The sequence below is a fragment of the Lagenorhynchus albirostris genome, chromosome 10 (assembly GCF_949774975.1).
Source record: "Lagenorhynchus albirostris chromosome 10, mLagAlb1.1, whole genome shotgun sequence".
NCBI classification, from domain to species: Eukaryota; Metazoa; Chordata; class Mammalia; order Artiodactyla; family Delphinidae; genus Lagenorhynchus; species Lagenorhynchus albirostris.
This window is the reverse complement of record NC_083104.1, coordinates 51,174,860-51,199,591: the sequence shown is the minus strand read 5'-3', so window position 1 is coordinate 51,199,591 and position 24,732 is coordinate 51,174,860. Positions and strand designations below refer to the sequence as shown.

At 36.3% G+C, this 24,732-nt stretch overlaps 1 protein-coding gene across 23 annotated transcripts in view; it reads right to left on the bottom strand.

Annotated features, from left to right (window-relative positions):
• CLASP2 (cytoplasmic linker associated protein 2) overlaps window positions 1–24,732 on the bottom strand; it is a 178,020-nt gene that overhangs the window by 121,022 nt on the left and 32,266 nt on the right. For 15 of the 23 annotated variants that reach the window (XM_060162436.1, XM_060162421.1, XM_060162424.1 and 12 more), the window contains 2 exons: window positions 24,640–24,710; window positions 3,045–3,191 (listed from right to left, as the gene is read on the bottom strand). In XM_060162436.1, the coding sequence (XP_060018419.1) occupies window positions 3,045–3,191; window positions 24,640–24,710 (218 nt within the window). Of the gene's footprint in view, window positions 1–3,044; window positions 3,192–3,576; window positions 3,626–17,602; window positions 17,742–24,639; window positions 24,711–24,732 lie in introns of those variants that run through there. The other 8 variants (XM_060162435.1, XM_060162439.1, XM_060162443.1 and 5 more) reach the window with 2 other exon arrangements.

The window sequence follows — 24,732 nt, the reverse complement described above, 5'->3', positions numbered from 1 at the left end:
ATTTGTTAAACTCAGTGGACTGTGACTGGCTTATACCACTATTGTATACCTCCGTCTACCATACTCCTTTAATTAGGAACTAATCATACCTGTTTATTATATACCAAGGAGTAGCAAATAAAATGCCTGGACTAAATCACCATTATTCCATGTAAAGTTATGAGAAAGAAACTGTACAGTCTAGAAAACACAATAGTTATATAAAGAGAGACAGGACAACCTTCAAGAATTTGAAAGTATTATGTTAACAGATAATTCATCTTCCCTGCCTAAGTTACAAGGAGGCAGATTTTAATGCAATATAAAAAAATAATTATATTTATCCAGAATTGAAATGGCTTATAACTTTTCTGGAGGATACTACGCCAAACTGAAAGAACACAAGAAATCTCTGTAACTTTTGATTAAGTAAACTTTAAAAATTTATTCCAAGGAAATGATTGGAGATATGCTAATAAAATATATACTTAAAAGAATGATGGCACCGTTTATAACTGCAGAAAACGTGAAAGCAGCCTAGATATGAATACTAACCATGAATAGTTTTAAATTAATAATTTTAGACCAATGAGGAAATGATCAGGGTAAAATATTAATGAGACAAAAGGTATACAAAACTACAAAAGGAAGGGTGCCAATTCTGTCCTCCTCCTGAGATAATATTTCTATGTGTAAAAATAGTTAGAAAAGTTATTATAAAAATAACTGGAACAAAGTACATCATAATTTATCAGTTGATTATGTCTATACGTAGTGGTACTGCAGATGGTTTTTGTCCCAAATTTTAATCCATGAGCACATATTTCATCAGATGCTGAATAATCATCTATCAGAATATTTTGAAAGGGATTGCTATACTTGAATAGTAAATTTAACTATATGACTCCCAATGTCCCTTCTAACTCAAAGATTCTACAACTCTAAGAAAACATTCTACAACTGATTTAAAAATCAATAAGCTTCTGCCAAGAACAAAAAGATCTAAAGTTAAATTTTCAAAGAAGGGCTGACAGCCAAGAATAACAATTTCTGAAGCAATATCAGTATCCTCTAATAGCTTTTTTCTTACAAAAATGGGTAATGAATGAACCTAAATGAGCTATGGCAAACAAAAGAAATAAACTAAAAATTGCAGAATGAATACGCAACTGCCAAAAGACTGAGGAGGAAGAAGTGGAGGAAGAGGAGAATGAAAAAAGAACGAAGGTCTCTCCCTTATTTTTATCAAAAGGGCCACTGCCAGGATGGATAATATAATCTGTATGAGTGATTAATGACTACAATCATGAAAGCTACCTACATTCTCATATCTGGTAGGACTACAAATCAGAGAAGGGGGGAATGGCATTAAGAAAGTCTACTGTTTCTTTAAAAAGAAATCTGATTTTATCAATTTGATTAACATCAGAATTAAGTGACCTTTGGTAGGTAAACTACAATCTTCAATTTTCATCTAAGAAAAGAAAGTAAAACATGAAAATCAGAGCTAATTATAAACTACTGGCTCAGATTCACAAAAATGTTAAATATTTTCACCATGAATTTCAAATATTAATCCATTTTAAGTCAAATAAGACAATTTCATAAAATAATTATCATAGTATCATAGATTGGAAACCTATATCTCAAAATAAAAAAATATTCCTTGTAGTAAGTGAAGGTAGTCATTTGTTACAAAAGTAAGAAAGCAAAGAATGTCATTTACTTTTTACCAGAAATAAGTAAGAATGCATAATAGACATCATGTAATAGGATATAACTAACATCTGAATGAGAATACACTCCTATAATTGCAAAACAAAAATAAAATAATTAAAATACTAAAGTATAAATTACCTGAAATATCCAGAGAAATCAATAAGACATTTCTATTAAACAGTATTTTATTTATCTATTTTTTTTTTTATCTATTTATTTATATGCATGCAAATATGTGTGTGTGTATACCTATACCATACCATCTTTCTTGTTGGTTACATGACATATTAGTTAAAGATATTTAAGATGAAATATTTATAATAGTTTTCCTATATTTAGAATATCATATAACATAGAAAATAACGTTTGGTTGTATAAAAAGATCAAGAGCACACAACTTAGAGAACCTGGTCAAAATATAGTTTATTTTTCTTTCCTTTTTGCTTTTACTAAAAGAACTACAGACAGAGAAAAAACAAAATCCTGAAGACCATGACTTTCCCACCAGCTATCATAAACAAGGAAAAATCTGTTTTCCCAAATTATAACTAACACACAAATTTATTAACAAAAAAGGGAAAGAAAGGAACTACTGTCTTGTTAGTATTAAATATTTACCCTTTTTCTTATAGGATTCATTTTACCATAAAAACTTGGCAAAACTAGCACCTGAAAAGGACTCACAACTTTCTAATTAGTATACGAAAAAATACTCATTAAAAATTCAAAGATTAGACAATATGCTAGCAATAGTTTTAAAATGATCAAAGAATGTACTATTTTCTGTATAACTGCATAAAACCTGTTTTTTCCTATTTATTATTATCTAATCCAGAAAATATTTTTGAGGCAATTTTACTTGACCACCACCCATTTCCTATTGTGACAAACTATTCAATACCCAGTATCTTCAAACATTTTTCCAATGTTAGAGTATTTAAGACTCATGCCCTAGATGAATATATAACATTACATATATCAATATTTCTTTAACAACTAAAGCATCTGAAAATAGCCAAATTCTGTAAAACCTTTCTCCTTAAAAACAAAAAACAAAACAAAACCCAAACCCAAAAAATTCCCTTAAATATCTTTTCATGGCTTCTGAAAAATAAATACTCTCAAGAAAACACAAACTCATATATGTTCTGACAGGAAATATCAAAATACAATATTTTAAACATTTTCAAAAAGGCAGCACATTCTTCTGTGTGTTGCAACAGACTCTCCAGACCTGCAATCCTGCTGCAGTCATGAATAAACATATGCCTCTAAAGTTCTAAGTATGTGTGGCCATATCAAGGGCATGAGGCATGCACATCAGATTTGAAATGGATTTACATTACCTCCAACCTTAGGGCCACCTGCTGAACCAGGCTTCCTTGCACTGTTGACAGGATTTCCGGATGTTTTAGGTGCAGGAACCTTGAAGGCTGAAGCAGCTGATGATGGCCTATTTCCATCCACTGATTCTTCATCATCAAAGCTTTTATCTGCACAAATCATTAGAAAAATGTATTTTAAGAGAACTAAGCTTTGCTCAATTTTCCATAAGACTCAAAATCAAATAAAGCTATATATAAAGCCATTAATTTCTATGATATATAATATAAAATAAAGCTCCTTTGAATAAGCATTTATATATTGACTAACACTATATAAAATAACCCAGTATAATTTAAAATCAGTCTGCAATATTATATTTCCTACCTATATATATTAAGTCAAAACATAAAACCGAATACATTAACTCTAAGAACAGTAAAAAGCATTTTTCATTTCTCTGCTACTCATATAAGCATTTTCCGCCAGCTCCTCCCATACTGCATCTTCCAGCACACCCTGCCTTATTCCTTATACCCAGATTCTGCAACTTACAATCACAGATCCGTTTGCAAATCAGTCGCCTCATTCCTCTGAAAGCTCTTAATTTTCCTCACCCTAGGATACTCTGAATAGTTCACATGGCCAAATACAATAGATTTGATACTAATCAAAGATTCTATCAAAAACAGACAGCAACAACCACAGAACCACCACTGAGGTTTGTGCCGGCATTTTTCTTTCTCTTCCCTGCCCTAGGTGCTGTAACAGCCAATCAGCTACAAGGTGACATCATCTTATGGCAGCTACTGCCAGATGAAAGGTAAAAATTCTCCATGTCTTTTAAAAAATCCTCCATGTAGTTGCAATCCTTAGTCTATATCAAAATTTCAAGGGCATTCAATACTAAAGGTTTATAAACCTACATTTGTTTTCTCCTATTTAATTCACATGAAAATTTATACAAATAGAAAATGTTTTCTGCAATATTCAATCTGCTGGAGTGCTTATTATTGCATCAGTAAAAATACGGAGTATCACAGTGCTCATTACTGGCATAATTAACTATGTAATCTTACAATTTGCTGTTTATTTAGGCCACAGAAACCAAACTGAACAATTTGTTCTCATAAATGATTCTAAAATACTCTACAAAGCTCCTTTTGGCATATTTATGAATAACCACACAAGTATAATCTCCTTATATAAAATGAACCCACCCACCCCCACCCCACCCTCCAAATCACAAGATGTATGCATTTTACTCGTCCAAGAAGATGGTTTTCTCTAGGACCCTGCACAAACCAACCACGACAAACAAGATGGGCGAGGCAGAGAAGGAGCTTTACAACAGGCTTCACAACAACGTGCCAGAATCTCTTCCTTTCAGTCTGCATCCCTTACCTATGCAAACACCCAAATCCAGCAGAATAAAATCATCCCTACAAAGGACTGCAAGTCCAACTATTGAATATATTTTAAAATATATATACCAGACAAGTAAGACTGTTTTATTTATTGGAAAAAAGAATCAAATAGATACCCATTAAATTTACTATTCAGTAGACACCCATAAACCACATTCCATTTCAGCAAGTGTTTTTCTTAAATAGCACAACTTGTAGGAAAAAAGTATCTTCTAGTTAAAAAAAAAAATATATATATATATATATATATATATATTTTTAGCATAATGCTATTGGGGAGCCAGTTTGGATCAATTAAAACCTATGCTCTATAGAGACTGCTCTGTTAAAAAAACTAATACAATCCCAAATAAGCTTTTATTTGCCACTACCATATTGAAACAAAAAAATGTAGCTAAGAGGGACAGAGTATATACACAAATCTACAGAGAGAGAGAGGTACTAAAACTTGAGTAGCCAGAAGTTCCCATGGAAACAGTGTTCTCTGTTCCCACACACACACACAAGAATTAAAATGAGTAAATATCTCTACTGCTTAAAAATAACTCAACATTCTTAAACTCTTAGGAAATTAATTTTTACCTTTTTATCAAAACAAGGTAGAGAAAAGTATATAAATTAAAGTACGCAGCTCAATTAATTTTCACAAAAGGAATATGCCAGTGTAACCAGTCTCCAGACCAACAGATCACTATCAGCATCCTGTAAGCACCCTCACTGACCCCCGCAAAAGTCACTATTTCCTACCAAAGCTAACTAGTCTTGACTTGTAACACCACAGTCGGTTTTGCCCATTTTTGATCTTTATATAAAAGGAATCATATAATAGGTACTCTAGTACCTAGCTACTTTTCACTCAATATAATATTTGGAAGATGCATTTTCATTGCTTATAGTTTTATAGTGCACGAATGTGCCACAAGTTATTAATATCCATTCTACTGTTGATGGACATATGAGCTGTGGCCAGTCTGAGATTATTATAAAATAGTGCTCCAAAGAGGTAAGCAAACAAAGTTAAAGGGTTCTAAGGCTTTTAGTATTAATATGGAAGTAGTAAACACAGTAATTTATTTTAGGCTGTATAAAGTCAAAGATGCGTATTGTAACTTCTAGGGCAGTGGTACTCAAAATGTGGTCCCAGATCATCATCTGGCAATTTGTTAGAAATGCAAATTATCAGGCCCCAACTCAAATCTACTGAATCAGAAATTCTGGAGATGGGGACCCTGCAATCTGTGTATTAACAAGTCCTCCTAGTGATTATGATGCATGCTCAATTTTCAGAGCCATAGCCCTACGGTAGGAATACACCAACTTTTTCTATAAAGGGCCATATAGTAAATATTTTAGGCTATGCAAACCATACATATATGTAGTCTCTCTGCACAACTACTCAATTATGCTACTGTAGTGTTAAAGCAATGATACCACAACATGTAAACAAATGGGTGTGGCTGTGTTTCAATAAAATTTTATGTACAAAAACAGAAGGGCAGCTGGATTTGGCCTGCAAGCAACAGTTTGCCAAACCACTAAAGTAAGAGTAAATATATACATAAATAAACAACTAGAAGAAAAATAAAATAATAAAAAGGATTTGATTAATTGAAAAGATTCAGAAAGAGACAGAAAGATAAAAGAAGTGGATAAAAATAGAAATAAAGGGCTTCCCTGGTGGCACAGTGGTTGAGAATCTGCCTGCCAATGAAGGGGACACGGGTTCGAGCCCTGGTCTGGGAGGATCCCACATGCCACGGAGCAACCAGGCCCGTGAGCCACAACTACTGAGCCTGCACGTCTGGAGCCTGAGCTCCGCAACAAGAGAGACTGCACACCGCGATGAAGAGTGGCCCCCCTTGCCGCAACTAGAGAAAGCCCTCGCACAGAAACGAAGACCCAACACAGCCAAAATTAAAAATAAATAAATAAATAAATAAAAAACTTAACCTGAGGTGCCAAAACTCAGGTTAAGAAAAAAAAAAAGAAATAAAAGATAAAGTGGCAAAAATAAAATCAAATACATCAGTAAGTGCCTTAAAAGTAAATGAACTAAATATTCCAAGTAAAAGACCAAGACTGAATTTTTAAAAACAGGTTGCTTAAATGAGATATACTTTACATATAAGGATCACATAAAATTTAAAAAGTAAAATGATGAGAGAGACAGACCATGGCAAACACCAACTAAAAGAAAGTTGCCATAGGTATACTAATTTCAAACAAAGCACCTTGAAGAAGCATTACTAGAGATAAAGAGAGACTTTTTAATAATGATTTAGGAGCCCAATCCAATAGGGGGAAAAAATTAACTCTACATTTTTACGCACCCATAACTCATCTTCAAATATATAAAGCAAAAAGAAGAACTAAAAGGAAAAACAGACAAATCTACAAATACAGACGGAAATAGATTTTTACCCACTTCCCATAAGGTTATACCTTTCTTGACCATAAGCTAGATAAAAGAATTCATAAAATTAGGGGCTTCCTTGGTGGCGCAGTGGTTAAGAATCTGCCTGCCAATGCAGGGGACACAGGTTTTAGCCCTGCTCTGGGAAGATTCCACATGCCGTGGAGCTACTAAACCTGTGCATCACAACTACTGAGACTGAGCTCTAGAGCCCACGAGCCACAACTACTGAAGCCCACGCGCCTAGAGCCCGTGCTCCGCAAACAAGAGAAGCCATCGCAATGAGAAGCCCGTGCACTGCGATGAAGAGTAGCCCCCACTCGTCCCAACTAGAGGAAGCTTGCATGCAGCAACGAAGACCCAACACAGCCAAAACTAAATATAAATTAAAAAAAAAATAAAAGAGTTCATAAAACTAATTCATTATCACAAGCCCCCAAATTTAAAATGTTCTGTAGTTTAGTTTATATGTAGGTTATAAATATTACAGGCTTAAAAAGATTTTCTTAATAATTATAAAATATCAGAACAAATCCTATATTTCTTCATAGCACCTACCACTTCCTGAAATAATAGTTTCTTCTGAGTGAACTACAACGTGGACTGGAAGTCAGCAGGAACTTTGTCTTGTTTATACTGTAACACCAGTACCTAGAACAATCCTGGGATAACTGTCATAGCTAACTCTTCCTCCTGCTCCCCACCTCTGTCCCCCTAGAGTTTATTCTCAACATAATGTCCTGAGTTGAACAAAGTTACATCACACTGCTGCTCAAAATCCTCCTATGACTCCATAAAAAGGCCTACCAGGACTCCAAGATCTGTGAGACCTTAGATACCACGTAGGTCTCTCTAACATCATCTCCTATTCACTCTCCACCTTTCTCTCCAACCAGTCCCATCAGTCTTCTTGCTGTGACTCATATCAGGGGCTCTGCACCTGTCTGCCAAGAATGCTCCTCCCCTCCATAGCCACACTGCTTACTCACCTCCTTCATGTGTTTATTCATCTATCATTTTCTCAATTAGGTCTGCTCTGGATACTAAGATTATAAACTTTCCACCATCCTGATGCTACTGATCTATCCCTACCTCCCTGCTTTATTTCTCTCTCTAGCACTTACCATTTACATATTTTACTTATTTCATTACCTGCCTCCTCCCAAGGAAATGCATTATCTATTAGAGTGAGAACTTTGGTCTATTTTGCAGACTACCATATCTCCAACATGTAGAACAGCACTCAGAATGCATTTTTCATAGTACAGAGACATTCTGTCTCCAATAAAAGTGTTACTAGGTTATTTGAAATGAAACACCAAAGACAAACAACTATAAACACCGGATAAAATGTACATTTACAAAAGTCTTCTTAAAAACCTGGACCTAAATAGACATTTCCCCAAAGAAGATATACAGATTGCCAAAAAACACATGAAAAGATGCTCAACATCACTAATCATTAGAGAAATGCAAATCAAAACTACAATGAGGTAACACCTCACACCGGTCAGAATGGCCATCATCAAAAAATCTACAAACAATAAATGCTGGAGAGGGTGTGAAGAAAAGGGAACCCTCTTGCACCGTTGGTGAGAATGTAAATTGATACAGCCACTATGGAGAACAGAATGGAGTTCCTTAAAAAACTAAAAATAGAACTACCATACGACCCAGCAATCCCACTGCTGGGCATATACCCTGAGAAAACCGTAATTCAAAGAGTCATGTACCACAATGTTCATTGCAGCTCTCAATAGCCAGGACATGGAAGCAACCTAAGTGTCCATCAACAGATGAATGGATAAAGAAGATGTGGCACATATATACAATGGAATATTACTCAGCCATAAAAAGAAACGAAATTGAGCTATTTGTAATGAGATGGATGGACCTAGAGTCTGTCATACAGAGTAAAGTAAGTCAGAAAGAGAAAGACAAATACCGTATGCTAACAAATATATATGGAATCTAAAAAAATGGTCATGAAGAACCTAGGGGCAAGATGGGAATAAAGACACAGACCTACTAGAGAATGGACTTGAGGATATGGGGAGGGAAAAGGGTAAGCTGGGACAAAGTGAGTGAGTGGCATGGACATATATACACTACCAAACGTAAAATAGATAGCTGGTGGGAAGCAGCCGCATAGCACAGGGAGATCAGCTCGGTGCTTTGTGACCACTTAGAGGGGTGGGATAGGGAGGGTTGGAGGGAGGGAGATGCAAGAGGGAAGAGATATGGGGACACATGTATATGTATAACTGATTCACTTTGTTATACAGCAGAAACTAACACACCATTGTAAAGCAATTATACTCCAATTAAGATGTCTAAAAAAAAAAAAAAGGGCTTCCCTGGTGGTGCAGTGGTTGAGAGTCCGCCTGCTGATGCAGGGGACATGGGTTCGTGCCCCGGTCTGGATCCCACATGCCGCGGAGCGGCTGCGCCCGTGAGCCATGGCCGCTGGGCCTGCACGTCCGGAGCCTGTTGCTCCACAGCGGGAGAGGCCACAGCGGTGAGAGGCCCGCGTACCGCAAAAAAAAAAAAAAAAAAAAAAAAAAAAAAAAAAAACTCAGTAGGCTCACACTGGTAGTACTCCCAAGCAATAGCAAAAGCAAATGCAAACTTTTCCTGGAAGAAATTCTCTGGCCTCACATTATTTGCACAAATAATTTTCCAAAGATCACTTGGCATGACAGGAAACAAGACACCATGAGCAAGAATAAACAAAAAGAAATAGACAATAGGAACAGATCCTAGAATTATCAAGGTCCTAGAATTTCAAATTCAAATTTTAGAATTATTAAGCACAGGCTATAATACACCTGTACTTGGCAGCTTTTACTAGGCAAGCTGAAAATAATTCAGGGATAAGAAAGTTATTTTCAAAGTGACATAGATTTTTTTTTAAAACAACCAAACAGAACTTCTAAAAATAAAAATACAATAACTGAAATTTAAATTCAGTAGGCAGGCATAACAGTAGATTTTAGACACAGCTCAAGGGATCATTAGTGAACCAGAAGATAAATCAGAAAAAAAATCACCCAGGATACCTATAGTAGGTGCTTCAATATTAATTGAATAAACAAAAACAAAAGATCAAGGGACTTCCCTGGCGGTCCAGTGGTTAAGACTCCAGACTTCCAATGCAAGAGGTGCAGGTTTGATCCCTGGTCAGGGAACTAAGATCCCACATGCCACGTGGCGTGCCCAAAAAAAAAAAAAAGGATCAAATACAAAAAGTAACCTATAAATCATGATTATGTTGACACTTCTCTTCTCACTCCAATGTTTCAAAATGACAATACTATGGTTTGGTGCAGAAACTGAAAAGGATGAACATATTAACAAGTACTATAGGACATAAACTAATAAAGTGAGCAGGCTGCAGTGGTTATGTGTATGACGGAAGAGAAAGAGAGAAAAAGGAGGAGAGGAGTTGATAAGAGTAGGAGAAAGAGATGAAGATGGAGGAGGAGGATAAGACTGGGAAGAAGAGATGGTGATGGAAGGAAGAGGCAGAAATAAAGGAGGAGGAGAAGGAAGAGATGGAAATAGAGGATGAAGAAATGGAGTAGGAGAAAGGAGGAAGCGGATAAGAAAAGGGGGGGGAGGGACAGGCAAAAATTGAGGGGGGGGGGAAAAAAAGAAGCCCAAGTAGTATAAGGCTTTACCTTTTGTTCCCTTCATATAACACTTGGAAACTGCCCTCAGCAAACACTGAGCTATTACAGGCCCCCAATCCCATACCTACATACCTGAAAGCCAAAAAGCTCTTAAAGTCCACCTTTACTTGTTTTGTCTTTTTAAATTCATTTGGTGGCAAAATCTGAACTGATTTGAACTCAGTTTATAGCAAAACATGATGTGAACTGACAAGAGACTATTTATTACGTGTATTTGACTCATTGTGAATTTGTATACATTTAACTGCAAAAATATTAATATGTTTGATTACAAGGTATAGCCTCAGACCCAGCTGGAGTTGTTATACAATGTATGGTGTATGGCCATATTAGTTTTCTAAAATCTGACATATTCTGAATTCCAAAACACAACTGGTCCCCACGGTTTCCGATATAAAATAGTAAATTCATATTACCATAATCAAGTCCCTTACCTTTTTTCTTTTTCCCTTCAAATGAAAGCCATATATTTAAACATTCCACTTCACTTTTATGGGTACATGTATGTGAAAACCTGAAATTTCTGCTTCTGAATTCATACAAAATATGAAAAACTGCTCCATCTTACATGGCAAACAAAAGAGCAAGCCAAAACTTTATACCATTTCTCAAGAAAAAAAGAATTCATTTGGTATTTTCTTCAGTGAACCAACCAGTTCAGTAAGAACCCATGTCACAGATTTTCATGCAAAAAATATACTCTTTCATATTAAGTAGTTTCTTATACCAAAGTTCCGCTTTTCACTTGAAGCTATATCCTTCCTTATTCTAATTAAAACAATTGAGTAAAAGGGCTTTGGATTTCTAAACTGTTTTATACACTCACATATCCAGCAATGACCATGGTCATAGCTAAATTAGCAACTGAGACTAGGAAACAATAATCCCTGTAAGCTATTGTACCATACGTGTCTTAGAAAACTCAAAAACATTTTAGTTGTCCACTCTCCACTCTGCTTTTACAATAGGATACTCTCCTTGGCTTTCCTCTGACCTCACAAGTCCCTGTAGCTCAGTATCTTCCTCCTTTACTCAACCACTAAATGTTGAACATCCTCCTTCTCTCTAAACACACTTTCTAAATGGCTTCATCCATTCTCAACAGTTTTAAATATCTTCTATATATGCTGGCAACTCTCAAATGTTTTTTTCTTCAACAAATAAATGGCAAGTGGAGAAAAAAGAGATGAACAGAGGGTTAAGAGATATATCAACTAACTGCAATGGTAAGCCTTGTTTGAATCCTAATTCACTGTCAAAAGATATTTATGAAACAATCGAGGAAATGTGAACACTGAACATTTGATACTATGGGTTAATTTTTTTAGATGTGAAAATGGTACTGTAAGTGTCTCTTAAAAAGATGTTTTACTTTATTTTATATATGAGTAGGAGTGCATGTGCGTATGTACACACAAACACATCCCACTCCAGCAGGATAGTAGGGCTTGGGCAGATAGGTAGGGATACAGATGAATAAAGATTGGCTATGTATTGATAATTTCTTGAAGCTGGATAATGGGTGGTAAGGAAGGTCTGTCATAATATATTCTCTATTTTGGGGTATGTTTGAAGTTTTTACTTAAAAATGTATGGTAATTTGAACACTTGCCCAGAACACTTGAAAGTGTGTTTACTCTCTTGCCCAGAACCCTCAATGGAACACAAAAAAATGATAAGCAACATCATAAGAGCAAAGAAAATGAAGCAAGGCAGAGAGTACGTGAAATCAGCACCTAAAGATAGCAACAATTTCTTATAAGATGCAAATTAAAAGGATGGAAGGCTTTTGAAGAATACCATAGCAAAGCTGCAACTTAGAATTCTCAGAAGCAGAATCAAACAGCAGAGAGAACTGATCTACCTTGTAGAATGACAGAAGTGACAGTTTCTAAGCCAGCAAGTACAGAGCTGATTAGCAAGGAACAACTGAAAACCTATGGAATGATTTCATCATTAAGCTCTTCCCACCCCCAACTCAGGGAGCTCCGTATTTTACACACAGGTGTGCACGTGCATTCTGTAAAAATGGAACCACCAGAAAAGGAAAGACAGTTTTTAGAACCATTTAAACTTTTGTTTGCCAAAATTAAAATTTAATAGAAGAACTGGAGAAGAAAGTTAAGGAAATCTCCCAGAACACAGAATAAAAGAGAAAAGCATAAATGGAAGAGAGAATACAAAACATAAAAGACACAGTGAATCAACCTAGAAGGTTCAATATCTGACGAATAATAATTCTATAAGGAGAGACTAAAACTAATGAAGGGGAGAAACTTATCAAAAAAAAAAAAAGATTTCCCAGGGCTAAAGAGAATCACAAGTTTTCAGAAGTAAAATAATCAAATAGTAAAAACTAAGAATGTCTTCAATTTAAACTAAAATGAAAATTTTCAGTTAAGTGATTAGAAACTGAAAATCAAAGTGCTTCAAAATAAAATAATCACCAGATTTTAAAAATATAAATTTTATTTATTTATTTAGTTAGTTATTTGGCTGCATTGGGTCTTCGTTGCTACGCATGGGGTTTCTTTAGTGCGGCGAGCTGGGGCTACTCTTCGTTGTGGTGCATGGGCTTCTCATCGCGGTGGCTTCTCTTGCTATGGAACACGGGCTCTAGGCGCATGGGCTTCAGTAGTTGTGGCACGCAGGCTCAGTAGTTGTGGCTCACGGGCTTCTAGGGCGCAGGCTCAGGAGTTGTGGCGCACAGGCTTAGTTGCTCTGCGGCATGTGGGATCTTCCCAGACCAGGGATTGAACCCGTGTCCCCTGCATTGGCAGGCAGATTCTTAACCACTGCGCCACCAGGGAAGTCCCTAATCACCAGATTTTAATATTCACATGAAGATACTGTGTTCAACAGCACAGTTAATCTTAAATAGTTAACTATTTTATTTATTAAAAATAAAGTTTATTCCATACAAAGTTTAAGAGAGGCCAAGAAATTTGATAAACTCTCTTAAAATTTCTAGGTAGATATTAACTCACTAGTTAAAAAATATTTGAAGACTTTTACCCTCCTCTTTAAAGGGGTCTTTAAAAATTTAAGACCTTCAATAGTTCAGTGAAGTAAAAAGCTAAACACAATTTAAACCGTTATTTGGTATTAATAAAAGTAAATAACATATTTCATGATAACCATGATATCAAACTAAACAATAAATGAGCCTCATAATAAGGCTTATTTAGAACTTTACAAAATGTAGTCATTTCAGGTAGTTAAAATTTCATGACAGCTACAGCTTGGTTATAACAGCTGTCAAGAACATCTACTAGGGCTTCCCTGGTGGCGCAGTGGTTGAGAGTCCGCCTGCCGATGCAGGGGACACGGGTTCGTGCCCCGGTCTGGGAAGATCCCACATGCCGCGGAGCGGCTGGGCCCGTGAGCCATGGCCGCTGAGTCTGCATCCGGAGCCTGTGCTCCGCAACGGGAGAGGCCACAACAGTGAGAGGCCCGCGTACCACAAAAAAAAAAAAAAAAAAAAAAAAAAAAAGAACATCTACTATACATCCTATATATATACAAAGAAAAGATGTAAATCTTTTCTTGAAGATTCAGGTTCATTAGCAACATCATGTTTGAGGATAACTTGCTACTGATGTCCAACACTTTGCACCCAGATGGGTAAATGGGTCTGTATCAAGAAGATTTTCAATCTTAGTTCCCACTACTTATCTGCCTTTATTGCTGCTGAATGCCCATTTTTTTTCTCCTTTGTAATTTACTTTTTCTCCTCATAGACTCTTTTTTTCCCTTACTGCTCCTAGAAGAAAAGCTTGGCCTTTTGGCCAGTAAGTTAAAGGGTTGCTTTCTTTCAGTGACTTAAATTATCCAATCCTAGTGTATCACATAGAATATTCAAGGGTTTCAAAGAACAGAGATCTATTCAACATTAATTTCTTGCTATTGTTCCCTATCCCCCAAACCAGTAGTTATATGTCAGTTTGGAGTGGTCCCAAAAGGCTTACCTATAGAACGCCAAGGTTATGTCATCGCTTGTATGGATTGTTTAAGAGATTCAGCGTTTGGAATGATAGATTGTGTTGAAATGTTTAAAGTTTAGAAACAGTCTATTTGCAACAAAACCTTATTTCTTTCCAGCCACTCTGCAGCATAACAACAAAAGGCCAAATTCCTCTCGTGAGCTTTTGAGGCAGATTTCAGGGCTCAGAGCCACATAATAATCCTACAGGTTTTTAACTCTATCTGGTTTGACTGCCCAGAGCTACTTCACAATCATCTGACTGCCTGGTTTTATATTCTTAGGTGAGGATAAAGACAACTAAACAGAAAGGCACCTGAAAGCCACCCCTGACAACTCTTCAATCGTTAGTCATTACAGTACTTCACAAATCTGAATTTGTCCAGAAATAAAACTGTTAATAAATAAAATCTTTCATATGGCCTTGAAGTTAAGCTTATATATTTAATAGATAACAGATTAATAGCCAGAACATACAGAGCAACTATAAGTAAACAACAAAGTCAAAACCAGAAAGTTGGCTAAAGATGCCAGAAAGCAATCCACAAAAAAGAAAATACAAACAACCAAACGTATGAAGATGATCAACCTTATTAGAAAGAAGAGATGTTTTTTAAAAGGGTGAGATATTTTTCACCCATCTGATAGGCAAATTTTAAAAAGATTAATAATAATGAGAACTCAAAAGAATGCAAGATAGAAGGCACTATTGGTGGGAATGTAAGTGGTAAAGCCTCTTTGGGAGGAAATTAGAGATAGCTAACACAATTTGAAATGAATAAAAACTTTGATCCAGAAATTCAACTTCCAATTATTTAAAAAAATATATATGTGCACACACACATGATTTGTACAAAGATGTTTATTTCAGAATCATTTAGAAAAGTTATATGTGATTAAGCAATCTGAAATTCCACAAAGAAATGGTTATGATATATCCATACTATGGAATACTGTGCAACAGTTCAAACAAATAAAACAGTTACACATGATGGCATAAAGAAAGATCACTATGCGATATTGAGTAGACATAGTAAATGGCAAAAATATGTTAAGAATGATGCCATTTATGTAAACATGGTCAAAAACAAAATAATTCATTTTGATACTTAATATACATGTAAGGCAGAGTAAAAGGTATAAAAAGGCTTGGAGGCGGTTCTGAGAGGATTTTTGCTTTATCTGCATTGTTTGAATTTTTAAAAAGAGAAGATATTTGTGTATTAAAGAATAAGAAACAAAATAGGTTAGGAATAACATAATCCATTTGTTGTATGTGTTCACATGATACTAGTATGATGTATGTGTATTATGTGAGAGAGACTAATATACAGAGAAGTATATATGAAACTGTTAAGAACTATAAATCCCAAGATAACCTGTTACTACTGTTTAATTTTTTAATAAAGATATATTACTTTATCGATAAAAATCCAATAAAAGTATTTCCATTTTAAAGACGAGAATATGCAAGAAGGTTACCCTCTGAGCTTTATGAGGTTGTTACTTTGATTTTTTAAAAATCAGTGCATTCCTATACAGTCTGAATGTATTCAGTATTACTTGAAAAAAGAAAAATTAAATAAATATACATTGATAGCCATTGAACTTATAATGCTTAAAAAAGAAATAAAATCTGGATACAACCCAAATCAAATGCAATATTTAGAGTTGCTTGTAAATTAAGGTTTAGAAATAACCATCAAACAAACAAACTTGGCAATGCCAGTAAGTATATAAGAACTTAATTTGTTAACTTTGATGGCTTTTGCCTTAAAAATTAGAAGTTTATATTGTTATTTATTTCTATAAGGACATATAAAACATTTATGTAAATTCTTGGGATAAACTATAACAATATGCAAAACCAGATTTAGTATCATATTTCCATTAACATGTGTATAAAAGTTTAAATGACTGTTTACCAATATCATCCTTTTGGTAAGTTTGCACCCTATTCCTCATCGTCCCAAGGGGACAGACTCCTTAGAGAGAAGTCATTATACAGTCATAAAGGAGGCTGAAACTGTTAGAGTTAAAACTCCCAAATACAGACCAGTCTTCCTAAAGAACATAGTGAAAAATACACAAAACATTTTTGAAGTAACCTCAAATTCCCCTTCTTACACATCTCTGGTGTTGATGTAATTATAAAGTATACCTCTAAGCATCTTAACAAAATGTTTAATAATGAAAAAAAAGCTCAAGTATTAAGTGTTATGAAGCACAATACTGAATGCACATTTGAGGCTCCAGATTTGATTTTGGTTTGCTTTGTGCCTGGATCTGGGACTTATAATCTCAACAAGCCTTAGTTTTCCAATCTGTGAAATGGAAATACCCAAATACTCTGTACACTTCACAGTTATTTGTACCTTAGGAGTTAATGTACAATAAGTATACTCAAGTGCTTTGGAAAACTATACAGCACTATATATGTTTTTAAAATTATTCTTATCACAATAAAACACTGGCAAAATCAATTTTTGATCAAATTACACCAGTACAGAATTTGTAAAAGACTAAATATTTTCTAGAGAACTATTTACTAGGGACACTGACAAATCACAAGCATATCAATTGAAACAGTGCCCATGGCAAGCCATTTTGCTTCTTTATATACTTTATCACCACAGAATTCTACTTGTCAAATACAACAGGAAAGATATCAAGCTAGCTAACTAAACCTTCCTGCCAAATCTGTCATTCTTCCAAAGGCCATGTTCTCTCTTCAAAGCTTTTATATTATTCCATGTTTCTTCCAACATCCCTTTATATCCACCACCAAAGACAGAGGGTTTGCTTGGGTTGCAGGATAAACTGTCATCTTGTATTTGCCAGATCCCATACAGACATATCAAGTAGAAAAAGATACCAAATGACAAGTACGCACACACGTGCACACATGAACATACGAGTGTGTGTGTGTATATACACACACACACATACACACACAAAGTGTCCTTCGTTCTTTAGGGAGAAATATATTTCTTATACAGCAGATGACTGTCACTTTAAAAGGAAGTGTATAGCACAAGCAAAAAAAAGAAAAATAAATCTTACTCACCATCTCCCATAGCCATTCAGATGGTCCAGGGAGCTCTCTCAAACCAACAGGTCAAACAGCACAGCAAATAAATGCAGCTCGGTGCCTGCGCCACTGGGCTCGGCCTGCAGCCTGCAGACACCCTGCAGACACCCGGAGCTCTGTGTGACCCAGGCCGCTGCAGCTCTGCACCGCAATAGCCAACAGCTGCTACTCCACTTCAAAATAAAAGTCTGGGGTCTTGCTGAAAGCCCTCGTCTATTTAGCAAAGCCTAGCAGAGCTTGATCAAGATTATTCTTTAACTGCACATATGAGGTTAGATATACGTTACGGTGTTTCTCCTTGTGCTGGCTGCCTGAAATTTAATGTCAGAAAAGCTCTAAGAGCCAATAAATGCCATCCCACTGGGGGACTTTTAATGTAATCATCAAAACACAAGGCATGTGTTCAGCAATCATTTTCTGCTTCCCTAAAGATATCCATGTAATCAGTAGCAATCACATGATCTGATGAATTAACTGATTTGTGCCTTTTTAAAAGGTTTTCATCCTTTTGCCGTTACCTTTTAATATTTACAACAGAAGACTGCTAGAAGTGCACAAACAGGAAGAGCTCAGTTTCCATGATTAACTGCTCTCATTATGCAAGAAGCATTTCTGGCTGCCGTAAACAAATCACGTCAAAGGCAGCCCATCAAAGGCTGCTCTGTATGCAGACGGCAGGGCCACACGGAACAAAGCTTGCTTCTGGTGGAGGAGACAGAACCTGGCCAGTGCGCAGCTGCAGGGACACCGAGCACCCTCCATCCAAGCTGCACAACCATCAGCACATTGTCAAGCTCCAAGAAGGCCCTGGAGCTCATGGTCACAAACAGATACATTTTTAAATCAACCTAAGAAAAAGGCTACTTTGCTTTTCACCAAAGGGTATGTTATAAACTAGACTGCAAGTTACCTCATTATCTCTTTTGCCAAATATCAAGGTAATTTCAAAGCCTAATTTCTGTGGTTTAGTTTATTGCCAGCCTCCTAAAACAATGCTTTTCCTAGCAACTGTTTTCAAAGAGAGAAGCTGGGAAATATTTTACAATGATTACATGCCAAGACTGCATTAGGTCCTATACACACTTGACAAATCAGAATTACACACAGTTTTTTCAGTGAAAAAGAAAAAGACTTGCAGTCACAGCCACCAACACGTCTGTGCTTGTATCTCAGTTAGCATAGGAGCCTGTCTAGAAAACACCAGACCCTGCCATAATCACAGGGGGGCCTGCAACTTTCAGTCTTTTCCTTCCTACAGGGCTGGTGTTGCCTTCTTTCAGCCATGATTTGATTAATTTTAAATCCAGTTTCCTTCTAATAGCAGAGCTAATTCCACTGCACTTAAGGATTCTGCCTAACTTACTCTGTAATACAAGAATTAAAGTCAGGCTTGAAAAACCCTCGACAAAAAAAAAAAAAAAGCCATGCATTTCTCACTATTCCCAAATTAAACGACATGCTCAAATCTCTGATAATAGAATTTACTTTGTGTTCTTGAGTGTGCTGAACTAATGCTCTAGAAAATCAAGTCAAAGAGTTCAATCAAAACTTAAAAGCGTAGATATGGCAATAATGAAAGAAATCAGAGACAAAAGCATGAGATGTAAAGTTATGTATCAAGACATGTATAAGGGGAGAAGAGGCAGAAGGAAGACGAAATAAAGAAACAGACAATTTTTCCAAACAATAAATGTATGTAAGATAGTGTTGGGCCATGTCACTCTCACTTACCACATGCCTCTCCAGCCTAAAACCCTTCCTACTCCCAGAAGTCTACCAAACTTTTCCCAAGGCCTACAAGACCCTCATATAATGGTTCCTGCTTACTTTTCCAATTTTTCTCATACACAGTCTCCCTTCCAACAGAGCCCTAGCCTCACTAGGCTCCAGTCAGCCCTGGCCTTCCTTCCTTTCTTCAAATACACTAAGACCTTTTCCACCTCTCGGCCTTTATGGTCACATTTTCTCTGCCCAAAGCATTTTTCCTACCATGTATCCAATGAATAGCTCATTTTCCTTTATCAAGTCTCAATTCAAATATGTCAACTCTGAGAGACGCTTGCCCCACTATTCTATCTAAAGTGGCATCACTGAGTTACTTCACATCTCCATACCCTATTTACTTCACTTAATGACTGTGTAGATGATAACTTTTAACTGCAGTGGCTCTTAAAAAGTTATACCACCTTTACAACAAATCCTCTGGGTTTTTGTTTGTCTGTTTTTGTCTGTATTTAGTAAAATGATTTTTTCATCCCCAAACACCCTCAACGAATATATTATAAGAAGTGTGATATTTTATTATTATGGTTTCAGGCAAAGACACATCAAAAATTTTTACTTACCATAATAGTTTCTAGTCACAGAATATCAGATGAAACAAATCCGAATAGAATGCCATGTTTGGGTGAACTCACAATAATTTGCTTTGCATATGTACACCAAGTGAGAGAGAAAAGAGGTGGTATCTTTAATAGCTCTTCAATCTGTTGTGTGCATGAACTATTTCCACAAGTTTCCATGATGAGCCTTTATTTTGTCCTAGATGTTTTCCTGGTCTATAACTTTATTTTCAAGTTTTAGTTTGAGTGCACAATAACAATGAGCTAACAGGGACTGAAAATTATGTGGGGAAAAATTGTGCAGAAATAAAAAAGGAGTTGAATAAACCTTCATTACATTATTTTAGGTATAAACTATTTATTTGCCTTCAAATTGCTAGTTATAAAAATTTGTTTTCAGTGCTCAATTGATATATTTTTCTACCTGTGAAAATTATTCAAGCATCTTGGGTTGGGATGAAACATAACATAATGTTAGTTAGGAAAAATTAAGAAATAACTTTTTCATTTAATGGCTTTTCACTTAGCAGCAAGGATTTTAAGGAATAATTTAAGTTAATTTCATTAAATTCATTAAACAAAGAGTAGTTGTATTTCTTTCATTACCAACTGTAATCACTCTGGATATCCATTTGTTTACTTGTTTATGATCTATCTCTCTCACTAGAATGTAGGCTCCTCGAGGCAAAAACTTTAACTGTCTTCTTCACTGTTGTGACATAATCCGTCTATATTTTAAGAAGACCACTCTCACTTCTGGGAAGAAAATAGATTCCAGGGGTCAAACATAAAACAGAAATCTATTGCAGTGATGCAGGTAAAAGCTAAAGGAGGGCTTCCCTGGTGGCGCAGTGGTTGAGAGTCCGCCTGCCAATGCAGGGGACACGGGTTCGTGCCCGGTCCGGGAAGATCCCACATGCCGCGGAGCGGCTGGGCCCGTGGGCCATGGCCGCTGAGTCTGCGCGTCCGGAGCCTGTGCTCCGCAACGGGAGAGGCCACAACAGTGAGAGGCCCACGTACCGCAAAAAAAAGGAAAGAAAAAAAAAAAAAAAGCTAAAGGAGACTTAGAGTAGGGTTTTAGCAGTGGAGATGGAAAAAAATAAGCAAATTTGGCATATATTAGAATTTCAGAGGCAAAAATGACTAGTTAGAATGGGAGATCAATGCTAACTAATTCTAATCAGGAAATTTCCTAGCCTGAGCTGATGGTGGTGCCGCTGACTGAAATGGGTAAACTGGGGGAAGAACAGTTTTGAGGGAAAGGAAGAGACAACAGGCTTTAACTTTTGGACCTGTTAAGCCTGAGATGTCTCTTAGACATCCAAATGGAAATGTCATCGAGGCCACAGGCTCCCAGATCTAGAGCACAGAGAGATAAATGAGGGCTAGAACTACATATTTAGGAGTCATCAGCAAATAGTTATCATTCGAAGCTTTTGGTCTGGATTAAATCACTGAAAGAGAATAAAGACAAGGGGAAAAAGAGGCTTGGGCCCTGGGACCTACCAACATGATAAATGGGCTTTCCTCTTCTAGTCTCATCCCTTATTAACAGAGCCATTAAAGTATTTTTCAATGACAGCTTAATACTGTCATCAAAATCATCATGACCAATTTTTACACACCAATAAGTAGTACAGACTTTAACGTTCACATTTGACTATACTTGCAATATTCAGATTATAATCTCCAAAACAGAAAGGTTTCTGAAAACTCTCTCCAAGAGAAATAAATGCCAGATACTAACCCTAAACATCCCTGTTTGTGGAGAGATAATGAAAAGAAAAAGAAATGGGAGCTAAAAGAATAGGAAACAAAAAAATCTTCTATTTTGAAGGTAACAGAAATAACCTCACAAAATACAAGGACAATACTTTCAAAATAAACCATATCCAAATAATAAATATCTTAAATTTATAGTACGCATTATACTTTTCTTCATAGGGCTGTAACTACAGAGTCTGGAATACATAAATGAGTATGTAGTGTAAATGATATGAAAACACACAATCTTAATTCAAGGAATTTCAACAATTCTCCATCTTCTTGCTGTTTCTGGTTTCTATGGAAATGGACAGTGGTAATGGCTGGAAAAATAAGGACAAGGTACTTAAAACACCTTCTATTTAGAGAAGAGGAGTGAGAAACAGCTGGCAATCGGTGAGGACTGGTAGTGCTGAAGTTAATTTATGCTTCTGTAACTAAGTTTAGATTAAGGTAGACACAATCTTTTTAACACTAAATTCTCTCACTCCATCTGCCTTCCTGCAATACAACAAGGCTTGGTCTTGGTTTATCCAGCAAAAGAGAACCAAATTATATTAGTAACTAGCTTTCTTATTATTTGACTATAACAACTCATACACCAAATTTTTTCTCCAACATCATGCACATTACTAAGCTAAGCATACTATCTTTAATATGAACCTACTTTCCCAGGTAGAAAAACCACCTATACTATCTTTGGAAATAGAATATATTCTTCACATGTATGGTTAATTAATATTTAAGGACTGAAGGTAAATGCTACCCAATAAGACCAAACACAATTTAGCAACCTTACAAAAAGAAGAGCAACCACAAAATCAAATAAATGCCAGATACCAACTCCAAACCTCCTTGAGTTCCAATTTGATCTCATTCTAATTAAGAAGCCAAAAATTATTACACTGGTGAAGTTCCTATGGCTGTGTCTCTTCACTAGTATGATCACTGATACTCTACACATAGGTGTAACAGAGTAATCAACCCTACAATTTCTACTAAAAGCATCTAACTAAAACAACTACTCTGGGATCATAGGCAAAACATTCTCTGACATAAACCGTACCATTGTTTTCTTAGCAGTCTCCCAAGGCAATAGAAATAAAAACAAAAATAAACAAATGGGACCTAATCAAACTTACAAGCTTTGGCACAGCAAAGGAAACCACTAAAAAAAAAAACACACACACACAGAGAAAAAGACAACATATGGAACGGGAAAAAATAATTGCAAACGATGCAACCAACAAGGGCTTAATTTCCAAAATATACAAACAGTTCATATAACTCAACAAAAACAAAAAAAAACAATCGAAAAATGGGCAGAAGACCTAAACAGATATTTCTCTAAAGAAGACACACAATACAGATGGCCAAGAGGCACATGAAAAGATGCTCAGCATCACTAATTATTAAATAAATGCAAATCAAAACTACAATGAGGTACCACCTCACAACAGTCAGAATGGCCATCATTAAAAAGTCTACAATGAAAACAACCTAAATGTTCATTGACAGGTGAATGGATAAAGAAGATGTGGTACATATATACAATGGAATACTACTCAGCCATAAAAAAGAACAAAATAATGCCATTTGCAGCAACATGGATGCAACTATAGATTATCATACTAAGTGAAGTCAGAAAGAGAAAGACAAACACATGATATCACTTATAAATGGAATCTAAAATATGGCACAAATGAACCTATCTATGAAACAGAAACAGACTCACAGACAGAACAGACTTGTGGTTACAAAGGGGGAGGGGATGTGGGGAAGGGATGGATTGGGAATTTGGGGTTAGTAGATGAAAACTATTACACATAGAATGAATAAACAACAAGGTCCTACTGTATAGCACAGGGAACTATATTCAATATCCTGGGATAAACCATCATGGAAAAGAAAACAAGAAAGAATGTAGAGGACTTCCCTGGTAGTTCAGTGGTTAAGAATCTGCCTGCCAATGCAGGGGACACGGGTTTGAGCCCTGGTCCGGGAAGATCCCACATTCCGCGGAGCAACTAAGCCCGTGTACCACAACTACTGAGCCTGTGCTCTAGAGCCCGCGAGCCACAACTGAGCTCACGTGCCACAACTACTGAAGCCCGCGCGCCTAGAGCCTGTGCTCCGCAACAAGAGAAGCCACCGCAATAAGAAGCCCGTGAACCACAGTGAAGAGCAGCCCCCGCTCAAGGCAATTAGAGAAAGCCCATGTGCAGCAACAAAGACCCAATGCAGCCAAAAAAAAAAAAAGCATATATATATACTGAGTCACTGTGCTATACAGCAAAAATTAACGCAACACTGTAAATCAACTATACTTCAATTAAAAAAATAAATTGGGCTTCCCTGGTGGCGCAGTGGTTGAGAGTCCGCCTGCCGATGCAGGGGACATGGGTTCATGCCCCGGTCCGGGGAGATCCCACATGCCGCAGAGCGGCTGGGCCCGTGAGCCATGGCCGCTGAGCCTGTGCTCCGCAACGGGAGAGGCCACAACAGTGAGAGGCCCACGTACCGCAAAAAAATAATAATAATAATTAATTAATTTTTAAAAAACACAATTACTCTGGGAGTAAAAAACACATTTTGTGCACAGAACATAGAAGGCAAGAGGGTCATCATATCTTCAACTCAGAAGGTACCAAATATAAGGCAAAAGAGTAGTATCATTTTACACAATTAACCCATTATTAAATTTTCACTTACTCCGAAAGAATCAGAGGATAGGTAATGATCAGCAGGATGTAAAGACTTTGTTATCCTAAACAAGTTTTAAGCCACAAAGTCAAATCTGCTGAATCAGTGATATAATAGTTGACTAGAAGACATATTTTAGTGTCTAAAACTTTGCTAAATAATCTTAGAAATGTTTGAGAACTGGAATAATTTAATTATTCTTACCTTTGCAGGCACTCAAAATCACACCACCTGAATTTTGCACTTCATCAAATTTGCCAAGTATCATTTCTAATCTGTGAATAAAGAATAAATTTT